General features: G+C 34.9%; 2 protein-coding genes and 1 long non-coding RNA gene across 9 annotated transcripts in view; 2 read left to right on the forward strand and 1 right to left on the reverse strand.

Annotated features, from left to right (window-relative positions):
• LOC101886298 (uncharacterized) overlaps positions 1–13,059 on the reverse strand; it is a 63,370-nt gene that overhangs the window by 28,173 nt on the left and 22,138 nt on the right. The window lies entirely within an intron of this gene.
• Positions 4,488–6,087, forward strand: hoxa11b (homeobox A11b). Its single transcript, NM_131147.1, is given in 2 exon segments — positions 4,488–5,106; positions 5,855–6,087. Coding segments are annotated over 2 exon segments (852 nt in total).
• hoxa10b (homeobox A10b) lies at positions 9,768–12,696 on the forward strand. 2 transcript variants are annotated; one of them, NM_131155.2, is made up of 2 exons: positions 9,768–10,631; positions 11,801–12,696. In NM_131155.2, exons 1-2 carry the CDS (start codon positions 9,866–9,868, stop codon positions 12,076–12,078), a joined length of 1,044 nt encoding a protein of 347 aa, NP_571230.2. In that variant the 5' UTR covers positions 9,768–9,865; the 3' UTR covers positions 12,079–12,696. The 2 variants fall into 2 exon arrangements, with proteins under 2 accessions (NP_571230.2, XP_005158011.1); XM_005157954.5 differs by having other exon boundaries at positions 9,857–10,631; positions 11,804–12,696.

The following is a 13,059-nucleotide window of genomic DNA, read 5'->3' on the forward strand; positions in this document are numbered from 1 at the left end:
CAAAATGTGGAGGCAGAGGTAAATGGACGGGATTCACAATTTGCGTTTCAGTTTCATTAAACCCCTGCAGGGTGCAGTCATTTCAATTTGGACTGTGCTGCCACCCAAAGGCACTAAAATAAATTACATTAGCAAACCATAGCAGCTCTCAACTTTGGAGATGGTTTGTCATGTGTAAATTAAATTCAGATAAAATTTTGCTATTCCAATTAGGCCTACATTCAGACAACCTTAATATCATTATCACATCGCTATTAAAACTTAGCTCCAATCAAAGAAAATGTGATGTTTATTGCACTACTTTCAGAAAAAAGGCTATATTCTTTTTTTCAAACGTGCGGATAATGTAGGAGGATGCCTCAATAAGTAGAGGAAATGAAATCTTCAGAAATTACAATTGTTTCCTTCACTCCAAATTAAAGCCATAGCGACAGAAAATCAATTATTGCCCCTTTGAACAACAACATTTCGCTATAGAACGATTCAACATACAAATATTTATACATTTTCATAAATCAAAAATAGCTAAATAACTCACCCGGTGTTTTACAAACGCTTGATAACAAAGTCAAAGCATTTCTTCACGTTATTAAAAAAGCAACCAACGAATTGGAAACTATATAGAAAATCTCATGGACATTCAGGTTTGAATTTAAACTTTTATTTAAAACGCCTTTTTATATTACGATCAAAATATTAACGGACATGCCTCCCGCATGCTGTAAAATGTTTTAATCATTATTACGCATATTTTAAGTTTTTTTTTTTTTTTTTTTTTTTTTTTTTTATCTGTGACGGGCGTATAGCGGTTTTTATAGCTACACCTTTAATTCCCCTTTGTTGTTTTTCAGTCAGGTCTGCACTTTACAAAATTCTTTAAAGTTGTTTTAAAAGTCAGTGTGGAATTAACATTAATACTCATCAAACTTCACCGAGGAAGTGCAAGACAAAAGTTGTGTTTAGACTCATCCATTTCCACCTAAATACATTTATTTAACACACACACACACACACACACACACACACACACACACACACACACACACACATATATATATATATATATATATATATATATATATATATATATATATATATATATATATATATATATATATATATATGAAGAGTTCAGAGGCAAAAACCTCTAAATGCCGTCTGAAATTCTGCTCTAAAATAAGCATTTTTATCAGGATACTGCGTTTAGGTTCAGTAATATCACATTTATGGCAAAGAATGTGCCCTTTTCTTGGTCTTTAAGGTAAAATAACTTAACAAAAACAAAGGAGGCTGAAAATGTTTATTTTCGATGGAAATTTGAGACGGCACTTAGAGGATTTTGCATCTGAACTCTTCATATAGTGTTACATCTATCTATCTATCTATCTATCTATCTATCTATCTATCTATCTATCTATCTATCTATCTATCTATCTATCTATCTATCTATCTATCTATCTATCTATCTATCTATCTATGTCCTGCACTGCGACAAAAGAATGAAAAGAGAATCCTTGTGCCAATTTAAATGCACCAAAGCGTATATTCTCACTGACAATAATATCACAATATTTTAATTATTTAAATTTAAATTATCATTGCCACTTATTGGCATACTTCTTCTGAAAATGTAAAATGTTCTATGAGTTCGACAAATACATAATTTAAAAAAGGATCCATGCTACAAAATATATAAATAAAATAATTAAGTCATATAATAGTACTGTTTATTTCAACATTTCATTACATTAATTTACAATGCACGTTCTATATTTAAGAATGTATAATTACGTTTGCAAGTAATTGTAGATAATTTGAAGACATCTAGATTTGATCTTAAAATATATATACGTTTAAGTGCAGTTAGTGTTTTGAACTTTATTGCATACGCAAAAATTTGTGCGAGTTGTATCGCATGTATACAACTGAACTCCTAACAATTCAGTTAATTTTGGAGAAGGAAAAGCCACACGTTTTCAAAGTGGATTTAAATAAACGTTTAAGAGAACAAATTTAGGTTGTTCTTAATACATGAAGTGATGACAAATTGACTTAGACTGTACCAATTACATGTGCTTCACAAGAAAGAAGTGCTAACTTCCAGTGCGAAAAAGTTGTGGGTTATTTGCCTAATTCCTACCCTAATTCGGTTTGTAAAAAAAACAATACTAAAAAATGCCAAGTTTCGTGCAGTAGTAGCCGACAACTGAAAATTAATTCCTGGCACTGTTTGCTCTGTGAACTTACTACTTGCTAGCTATGTACAATTGACCCTCTCATTTTTACGAACTTGGTCTTGTTCACAAATTCTTACATTTTCAATAACTAAATTTAAAGTTTGTGGAGTTTATTACTAGAGTCATATTGAGTCATGCGTGGCCCAGCACAATCAGCAACGCTGAACATCCTTTTTTACAATGTACACTAATAATAACAATATTGTAGTTTCCAATCAAGCATGCATAACTTTCAAATTACATGTGAATTCGGTTTTGACCTGGAAGATGTGCTAAAAACATGACTCTCACCCGATACAACGCACGAGGCCGTTGTCTCTCTTTAATATACTGTTACCCGTGACTTCAGGTCTCATTGAAGTTCACGAATTCCAAGTAGGTGGCGTCTCATGATCACTCTCCGACGGCCATGGCTCGTCTGAGCTGACAATGGCTGGAGGAAGAAACCAAGAGCACCATAAAACCACGTCTGTCTTGGCTTTATTTTTTGTTGCCTCCCCAGCTCAAGATTACTCATTAAACAAACTAATTCCAGAAAACGAAATCAGCGTTGACAATATTGTTAAACCATTAAAAATCTCATCCCATCGTTTTCGTTGTTGAACATGGTTGCATAAACACTTACTAGAAATTTGTAGTCACATTTTTCCATATTACTAAATACATAAAAGTGGTCATGTTGTCCAGTCTACTAATATATATATATATATATATATATATATATATATATATATATATATATATATATATATATATATATATATATACATATAAATATATACATATACATATATATATATATATATATATATATATATATATATATATATATATATATATATATATATATATACACACACACACATATTAATACACACACACACGGGCGCGCGCATACGTCCGCATTTGGACATGTTAGGCCATTCTTCAAGGTTTTTTTATCCACAAACAATGTTTCTAAGGGGGGCATAGTCCAAGTTAAAACTTTATGGGCCTCAACTTGTTTTCAAGCCGCTTTACTTGATTATGCTTATTGCCTAGCTAGGGCAAATTATGCCATTTTCTTGCCCATCTACATAAGCCTAAAGTAAAACAAATTGAAAGGAAAACGCGTGTTTATAAATTATGCATATGAGAATACACATTTTCCAACATAGTCAATTGTCTTTTTAAATAAATGAAATACTGAAACATAAAATAAATAAGTACTGGGGTGGGTGCACACGTACACAAAAACGTGTTTCGAATACTATTCATGTTTATCGCACATGGCGTTTAAAGAAAGACTTGTTTATAGACTTGAAGGAACGTGTACTTTGGTCATATCATAAAAAATATGTTTTTATATTGTCATTCTAGCAAATATGCAAATCAAACATAATGTTTCGTAATTATAAAATGTTAATCTAGCCCCGCGTCTTTTTGGAAAATCAATTTGCTCTTTAACATTTTTACTCTGTGATCACAGTTAAAACAAATGTTTTATTTCTGTCTGAGTAGTCTAAATGTAGAAACACGTACGCAAAATTTGGTAAAGATCTTAATATAGGGCTTAAATGCGTGGGTAAAAGCACGCTGTTTTCTTACGCCTACTGGCTGAAGATTTTTCCATGTTGAAAATAATTCTGAACTGATTATCGGAAAAGAAAGGCAAATATATGACTCTAAAAGACAATTGCATTTTAATTTCCCCACACAGCCATATCGTTATGTTCGATTTACTTTATTAGAGGGAGCTATCAATTAACAACATCTCTTGTGAATACAAATGTGCATATCGATGCGAAAGCCACTTTTTGTTTCTTCTTGGCATTTTATTTTTACTGGTTATAGAGAGTAAGAGCAACACGAGATTTAACAGAACAAATCTATAAACATTAGAAGCCATGGTAATACTAGTGATCAAGCGCGTTGTCTGTTAGGCATGCGGATGGGTTACAGCAATCCAAAGTGTCAACATAACCAACTGTGGTCCACACTGCATGCACACGTTCATCAATGAAAGGATCGCTCACTCCTCGACTTGAACATTTGCACATGTTGGCATACAATATTCTAAGAGGTACATGTCAATTTCTGCCCTTGGTCACATGACTGGCGCTCTCTGGAATGGATGGAGATGGATCTCCACGTCAGCTCACGTCTCAAAATTTCAGCTCGGCGGATCTGCTTCAAAGCCACTGAAGCTGAAGCAGCTCTGTACTACGATGCGAGGCAGTACTATGGTTGTGGATTGCCCAACCAAGTGTTATGATGGATTTTGATGAGCGGGTACCCGTTGGGTCCAACATGTATTTGCCCGGCTGTACTTATTACGTGTCTGGAACGGACTTTTCCAGCCTTCCTCCTTTTCTGCCCCAGACCCCGTCTTCTTGCCCCATGACATACTCATACTCCACGTCCAGTTTGCCACAAGTTCAGAGCGTAAGAGAGGTATCTTTCAGGGACTATGCTATTGACACGTCCAGTAAGTGGCACTCCAGGGGGAATCTGCCACACTGCTACGCGACCGAAGACATGGTGCACAGGGAGTGCCTGTCCAATCCAGGGACTTTGGGAGACATGCTATCGAAAAATAACTCGGTTCTCTACCACTCCAACTCGAGCCACACGTCCAACGTGTACGGCAGCGTGGGGAGGAACGGAGTGCTTCCTCAAGCCTTTGACCAGTTTTTCGAGACAGCATACGGGAACGTGGAAAATCAGCCGACTGAGCATCCGGTGGACAGAGCAACCAGCAAGGCGCCTCCACCCGCAGAATCGGGCAGCGACAGTTGTCGGGGAACAGATGAGACCGAGCGGTGTGAAGAGACAAGCAGCCCGGAGCCATCTTCCGGCAACAACGAAGATAAATTCAGCGGCAGCAGCAGTACGTATAAAAACAGTTGTGTAAGAAAGTTTCTGATGTAACGCGCTGTTGTTAAATGTTTTATATGCTGTTTTATAAGCATATAAGGTTTATAGAGGGCTCTGTATATTTACCCTAACAAAACTTTGTTATAAACGCGTGATCACGTGCTCGAAATTGAAATTGGCCGTGAATGATAGGCCATTTCCCTTTGAGTCTTCAAAAGTATGTGCATCCAGGCTTTATTACAGTTTGGGCTATTTGTGCATTTTGAGTGTTATTTAAGTGTTCATAGCTATGCTGTCCTCATTTATTGCCTCCGATGCAGGCACGTTGTACTCAAGGGAATTTAAAGTTTTGTATTATTCCGTTCTTTTTAAAATGTCAAATAATAAATTGTATTACTATTTATCATTTTTGGGTGAAAAGAAATATAGACGAAATTTCTGTATCCTTATTACTCAGCAAACGAGCATGGACCGATTTGTTTTTAAATAACTCGATCCTTCTTTTAAATAATAATAATTTAATGACTGAATGTGTTAGGCTATCCATAAATGACAGTTTATTTATTACAGTCACACTTCTATTAGGGCAGCAGTTTTTTTTTTTTTTTTTTTTTTTTTTGTGGATAACTTTGAAAAATGGGAAACATTTGAATTAGGTGTATATTCAGTTGTCTCCGCTGCATGCACTTAAAGGCTTATTTCTGTGAAATTAGACTAAATCAGGGTAAAGGTTTTTGACAATTTTTCTTCTTTTCTTTTAGATGGACAAAAGACACGGAAAAAAAGGTGCCCTTACACGAAATATCAGATTAGAGAGCTGGAGAGAGAATTTTTCTTCAGTGTTTACATCAACAAAGAAAAAAGGCTACAGCTTTCCAGAATGCTCAACCTCACTGACCGTCAGGTCAAAATATGGTTTCAAAACAGAAGGATGAAAGAAAAAAAAATGAATAGAGACCGTCTGCAGTATTATACCACGAACCCTTTGCTTTAGATCGTCTATTCTTGAGACATCATTAAAGGCGAGATGGTTAATTTCAAGTTCGTGGATGCACATTCCGGCTCCCAGTGACTGTTGCGAGACGAGATGTGGCCTTCATTCCTTTGATAGACTTTTTCATCGATATAAACATAAATGTATATTCTCTGTAATCTTTGCATATTTAAATGCAAAATTATCATAATTATTATTATGCTATCATTTAGATTTTATCATCCTCCATTCAATTCACTTAAGTAATTATTCAGTTTACAGGGATTTAGTTTTTGTTGTTTTTATGAGCAATATCTGTAGACAACTTCTGGCTTTTGTGTCATACAGCAGCAATATAGGCAATTTTTAAAATCCATTACGGTGAGGGGAAATGTTTGCGAGGGTGAGATATAAATACAAATGAACAAGAATGTGGATTTTAATGTTACATGTTCTGAACGTGTTGTGTGTATATTATTAGAATATGTTCCTACTCATTCGATAACGCACATTATGAATATGGCTTAAGCTTTTTGGAAACGAATTGTATCATTCGCGCTATATTCTCTTATACTTGAACTGTGTGGACTTTAAATTGTATTTGATATAAGTTTCTTTACTGTGCATTGTCCAGTAAATTCAGGTGTCTCGACAACACGTGTGTTCAAAAATACAAAAAAAATGATGGAATTATTATTTATTATTAACGAATATTGGACATTTTCACAAAGCAATAACTGAACCAGCACGCAAACTGCTTTGTAATGCATTGTAATTTCTTTAAGGAATTCTGTTTCTCCATCTTTTCTCTAAAATGTGTGAAACTAAAACTCGATGTTGCAAAACCCATTCATGTTCATGATAATCTCTCGTGTTTATAACATCTCTTCAGTGTTATATAAATCAGTCTCTTGAAATATCTTGCGTTTTCTTTCTTTTTCCTGGAGTAGGATCAAATGTTTGATGGATCTTGCGTTATATTGCCTCCACGCGTTCTTTGATTCAAGGATCAAGTGTTTGCTGTTATTAATGCCTAGTATCCATTACGGAACTCCCCAAAACATGGCTGTGTATGTCCCCATGAATCAAATGTCCTTTCAACAAATTGTTCTTTGTCGACCTTCCAGATAAGTCTTCATATTATATTGCCATTTTGAAAGTGGTATGTACCATTCAGACAAACCTTGAATTAAACCAGAATAAAACAATTTTGTCTTGATCACGAAGAAAAGAAAGTATTTTGTTACTGCATAAAATTTTACAGTTTCTCTGTTTCGATGATCCATAGCGAGAAGGTCACAAATCTGAAATGGCTTATGCCACGCATAATTCTAATAAATAAGGGCGACCATAAGATAATAATGACTGTTTTACGTGATGACCCTGACGGTTTGCGCATCCTTTGAGGCTCGATGGAATTTCGCCCTAATTACGGCACATCCCCCCGTTGCTGCAGCAACTCAGTCATAAAACCTGTCTTAGTCTGGAGCATTTGTAGAATTGCAGTGAGGTGCCATAAACCGTCTGAGAACCAAGGTTATTAACTGTGACTAAGAGCTAGAAAACAACGGCTGGAACCATTGAAAGCTTGTGTTCACGGACTTTTCCGCCATCATTTGTCTCAGTGTCCCATCATGGCACCACGAATGGATTGCTCACTTATTCGCTGCTTTGGCAGTACAATTCATGTCCACTGGATGGCGCACTTTAGATCAATGTCATTGCCGGTATCTAAAATCTTTGCTAAAACATTTTTACTTTGAGTACGGGCAAAGGACAACGTCTTCGTTACTATACAAGTCACTGATTCAGGTAAATAGCCAAATTACCTTTTAGATATTTTTGTTAACACTGTAATTATGCATTATTATAGGCTATTAAGTTTTATATGACAATGGCAGTGGTGTTCACATCATAGTCTACATGTAAAGCTCGTTTAATGATTAAAATACGTTCATTAAAATGTGCTGCACTGATAATGATTTTATTAGCCCGAGAGGGATTGTGCGTTTCAGACAGTTGGTAAAGATTGTTTTAAAACCTGCGAGGAAGTAAAATTAGAGTAGACTGCTTGTTTTTAATGGCCTTTATGGCCTATAAGAGTGTTGTTTTTATTATAAGCAAAAGCCTATAAATATATAAGGAATTTCCGCACGTTGTAATATTTTCCTTATTTTTATTACCCAATTAATTTAAAATTCCACTTATATCAAACATTATCCGCAACAAGCCTATTCGATTTTCCTGACGCACAAGGTATAAAATAAATGCATCATATTCATTAAAACAAGAAAATGTGTTGGACGAAAAAAATGTAAATGGACGAAAATATACTTTCATTATTATAATTTAAATATTTACTTCGAAAAATTACCCGTTTATATTTATTTTTAAATTAAATGAAACTTGTAGCATGTCACTAAAATGCTTGTTTTCCATTTGTTACAATAAAAGCTCCCACTATCACCGTGAATCTCAAAATAATAATTAAACCAATTTGACCAATGAGGTTTACCATAAATGTTTTTGGATGTACTTTTTCCCAACAGTTATTTCGATTCGAGCCTTCATATACTGTAGTTGCAGTGCTCTCCAGTCGCTATTTAAATTCCATCTATTTTGATAACTGTGTTATCGAAATTTTATTTTTCAATTGGATGATTCATACTTTTGCGCCATATAATAGGCATATTTGTAAATATATAATTTAATATACCATTTGGTAAAAAGTTGCCAAAAAAACAAAACAAAAACAAACAAACAACAACAAAAAAACAATAAGCAGTACGTAAAAATTAACATCCAGCCACATTAGCCACGTGAGCTACAACAATAAAATAAAATGTAACCTAATCTAAAAGTAAACTAAGATAATATTTTATGTAATTGAATGTAAATCAAATGGCAAGAACAACGGCGGACAATACTTATACCACAATCTGCTTTTGAGATCTAATATTCAATGAACTTCAAAAGTATAGGCAAAAATGCATCACACAACAACTGCATCAAATTGTTAAAAAGAACTACATTATATATATATATATATATATATATATATATATATATATATATATATATATATATATATATATATATATATATATATATATATATATATATATATATTTATATATGGACAGCATTATTTTACTATAAGCCCAGTTATAATTACAAATAGTATATGCCTATAAATTGTTTGACACTGTTACATGGTAATTTTTATGCACATTTACTTTACAGTATAGAAATCTGCATCCGCCACAGAAAAGGTTTCTGAAAAGCAGACTTAAAGCCGCTTCTCGTTTTGAACTTGAGTGTAGTAAATAAATTGTTTTGACTCTCCGCATGAATGAAAACCAGGAGAGCGGTCTGTAACTCACTGTTTATGTGCTTAAAGGGCTGTTGGGGCAATTACAGTGTATCATAAAGGTTTACTATTTTAGCACTTGATCTCCTTTTCGATACCTTGTTGCTTTTTGCTTTTAAATGGGCTACGTGTCTCACCAGGCTCTGCGGCTCAGTGACAAAGTGTGTTAAATGAAGTCAACAGTCGTAAACATAACGCTGTTCAAGTTAAATTCACTTTTTATCCGTTTATATTTCCAAAAGACCGATCGAGTTTATGTAGATTTGACTTTTTTAAAAAATGTAGTAGCTTGAAAAAAGATATGGGACACAAGGGTTACGTGCGCACAGAGGGAGGAGTCATCGGTGCTCGTTGCGATTTAATTGGCTGTTAGCTCACACTGAGTTGTATAGTTATCAGTAATTATATTCAGAATGTTTTGCACAAGAAATGTCATCCAGAAAGGGCAATCTTCTTCCACCGTCAAATTATACCACAAAGATGTCATGCTCCGATAGTCCATCTGGAAATTCGTTTTTGGTAGATTCTTTGATCCACGGAAGGTCCGAGGGAAGTGGACACTACTACCAAAACAGCGGAGTTTACTTGCAGCCGACCTCCGAATATTCTTATGGACTGTCTAACTGTGGCTATTTTTCGGGACTCAAGCGGAACGAGAGCAACTCGCAAAATGTAGTACCTACATGTGGTCCATATCAAGGCATGGAAACATGGTTGGAGACGTCGAGGTCCTGTCGCATTGAACAGCCTAACAACCAAATTACCCCACGGTCGTTCTCGCCCACCATAAAAGAGGAAAACTCTTACTGCTTATATGAGTCTGAGAAGTGCCCAAAAGAAACCATTACAGAGGATATATCGTACTCGCGGCTGACACCAAACTCATGTCCATCTAGCAACAATAACGGCTGTGTTCCGGTGCCCGGTTACTTCCGTCTGTCTCAGACATGCACCACATCTAAGGGTTTTACAGACAACCAGACTATACCGACTCATGTAGTGGCTCAACGTTCAACTCGATTTGACAGCTCTCTTTCAGCTATAGCAGCCGAAGCAAGCCGGGACGAGAGCGACGAGCCCCCCACATGCGCACCATGTGCCCCGGGAAGAAACAAGGAGCTAAGGGGGTCCACTGGCACCGCTTCATCTCCAGAACCACCGGACAGCCCGGAGAAGGCGGTCACTGTAACTAAAGGTTAGTTCTGTAGCTCGTTCATTAAGTCCATAAGATCTTCATTTTGGCTTCTTGAAACATTAGCGCCATTGAGCGCGCAATAAACCAAATTTGGATGTTTTGATAATTTTGCATACTGTTTTGCAGTAACATTTAAATTTTGTTATGATTTTAAACACCCATATGGTATTCGATTGGCGTTAGCAGCACAATCATGTGCGAAATTCTTTTAATTTTTTACATACATTTCTGAGAAGGTGCAGCACGCCCAAATCAGTCCCCTTTGATCCTGTGCACAACATTCCTTTAAGCCAAATGCAATTTACTTTAATCTTCATTCATGTTTTAAAGTTCACATTTTGTTTGATTATGCCTATTTTTTTGCTATTGCTAAACAAACTAAATTTAAAAAAGGACATTTCATATTTGGTTAATATGTAATCACACTCAGTCCAAAAAAAAAAAGTAATTTGTGTCAAACAGCAATGCTGATAGCAATAACATGCTTTAGGCTACTTGAAGTATTTTCAAAACGTTTAAATTGTTACATTTAAAAATAATAAAATAAAGCAAAGAAGGCCTATTCCCCACGACTTCGCAATGATTTCACTATTACTTACTTAGTGGTATCCTTATTTCTTTATAATTTTTAAAGAATCCTTTCCTTATTCTTATATTAATCTAATTTTTAATTATGACTTTTTATTACACGTTGAGATCTGTAATCATCTCATCTAAATTGTCATAAGATATCTTCTGAAGGCAAAATGATAAGGTTTAATTGTATAATACCTGTAAACAGAACAATTAAGGTAATCTTCAAAACACAAGAAACGACTAGTAAAGCGTCCTATATGAGCAATTATAAGGTAATAGTACCAATGAAAAACAAAATAATGGATAAAATCCATTTGAACTATAAGAATAATAGACAAAATGCAATCGTTAAATCTTAAATCAACATGTCCTAATATTGCTGCACACAGTAGTATAACAAGGATCTTTGTGTATAAAAACGTTTGTTAGGTTGTATTTACGTAAATGTAATAGGCTGTTGTGTAATTTATTTCATGTTGCACTTCTACTGCTATATTTTATTAATATTATTTAATTACAAAAACATAAAATATGCATAATATAAGTGGTCGTTGTAAACCGTTACATTCATTTATATGTTCTTAAAATTTCAGCAGGAGATTCCAAAAGTGAGAGTACAGCTAACTGGCTGACGGCGAAGAGTGGCCGCAAGAAGCGTTGCCCTTACACCAAACATCAGACATTAGAGCTGGAGAAGGAGTTTCTCTTCAACATGTACTTGACACGAGAACGTCGCCTCGAGATTAGCCGCAGTGTTCACCTCACAGACAGACAAGTCAAAATATGGTTTCAAAACCGACGGATGAAGCTGAAGAAGATGAGTAGAGAAAACCGAATCCGCGAGTTGTCAGCCAACTTCAGTTTTTCATGAAGCGTCTAGCTTTATAGATCTCTGGCGCCCTCCTCCATCAGCTGCAGTGGTAGTCTACTTGCATCCAACCGTCTACGTAGATGTGTGCATATATGACTTGTGCAAGATACTATTGATAACTTATTGTGTGTCGTATACTGTTGACGTTTTTATATGTTTATGTATAATTTTATTTGACAACCCAGTCGTCATAACATGTCATGGTTATTTATAAACTGTCAAGAGCACTTCACTGTAAAGCAAGAGAGGAAAATATCGAATGCTAAAGGTGTTCATTGTACATAGCATTCTGATTATATTGTACATTTATTGTATATAAATGCGATATTTGCATGTTGTAATAATAACTATTATGAATCGATTTTTAAATAATAACGTTTGTTTATAAGTACGACCTTGTCATGTATTTGCTGTTCTGGGCATAATTGGAGGAGTCCAATTCTTTAAAATGTAGAAATGTGTATAATTGCAGACACGACGGAATTCCTGTATTAGACTATTACCAGCATCCAAATGTACCATCTTTCTGGAAATACAGGCCGAGAAGATGGACTCGGGTGTAAAATAAATATACGTGACAGAAAATAAATAAAGGCATGTACATGAAAATCATCATAACCACTTTTAAAACACGGTTCTTGAAGTTTTAACCACTGCTCAATTTGTTATTATTCTTTATTACAAATATTTTGTAGTAGTAATGACTGTAATTATACTGACTGTAAAATCTGGTGATTTATAATTCTCCCTATAAAGACAGTATGCTACCTGGTGCCGTGAAGAATCGCACAAAAATATTCCAGTTATTAAACTCTTATATATTCGATTTCAAATTTAATTACTTTTACAATAAGGTGTATATTCAAGAAAAAAAAACGTTTTTTGAGATTGCTAAGGTCAAAGCAGAAAAAACATATCTCAATGTAGCCTACTTGTTTGCTTGTGCAACACACAATGTCGAGAAAATAAATCGATAAAAAA

Source organism: Danio rerio, chromosome 16 (assembly GCF_049306965.1).
Source record: "Danio rerio strain Tuebingen ecotype United States chromosome 16, GRCz12tu, whole genome shotgun sequence".
NCBI classification, from domain to species: domain Eukaryota; kingdom Metazoa; phylum Chordata; class Actinopteri; order Cypriniformes; family Danionidae; genus Danio; species Danio rerio.

What these genes read in the sequence shown, in the direction of transcription:
- hoxa10b (NM_131155.2), top strand. Translation starts at nt 9,866, where the DNA reads ATGTCATCCAGAAAGGGCAATCTTCTTCCACCGTCAAATTATACCACA. An exon ending in GGCGGTCACTGTAACTAAAG is followed by an intron (nt 10,632 to 11,800) that starts GTTAGTTCTGTA and finishes TTAAAATTTCAG; the next exon opens with CAGGAGATTCCAAAAGTGAG.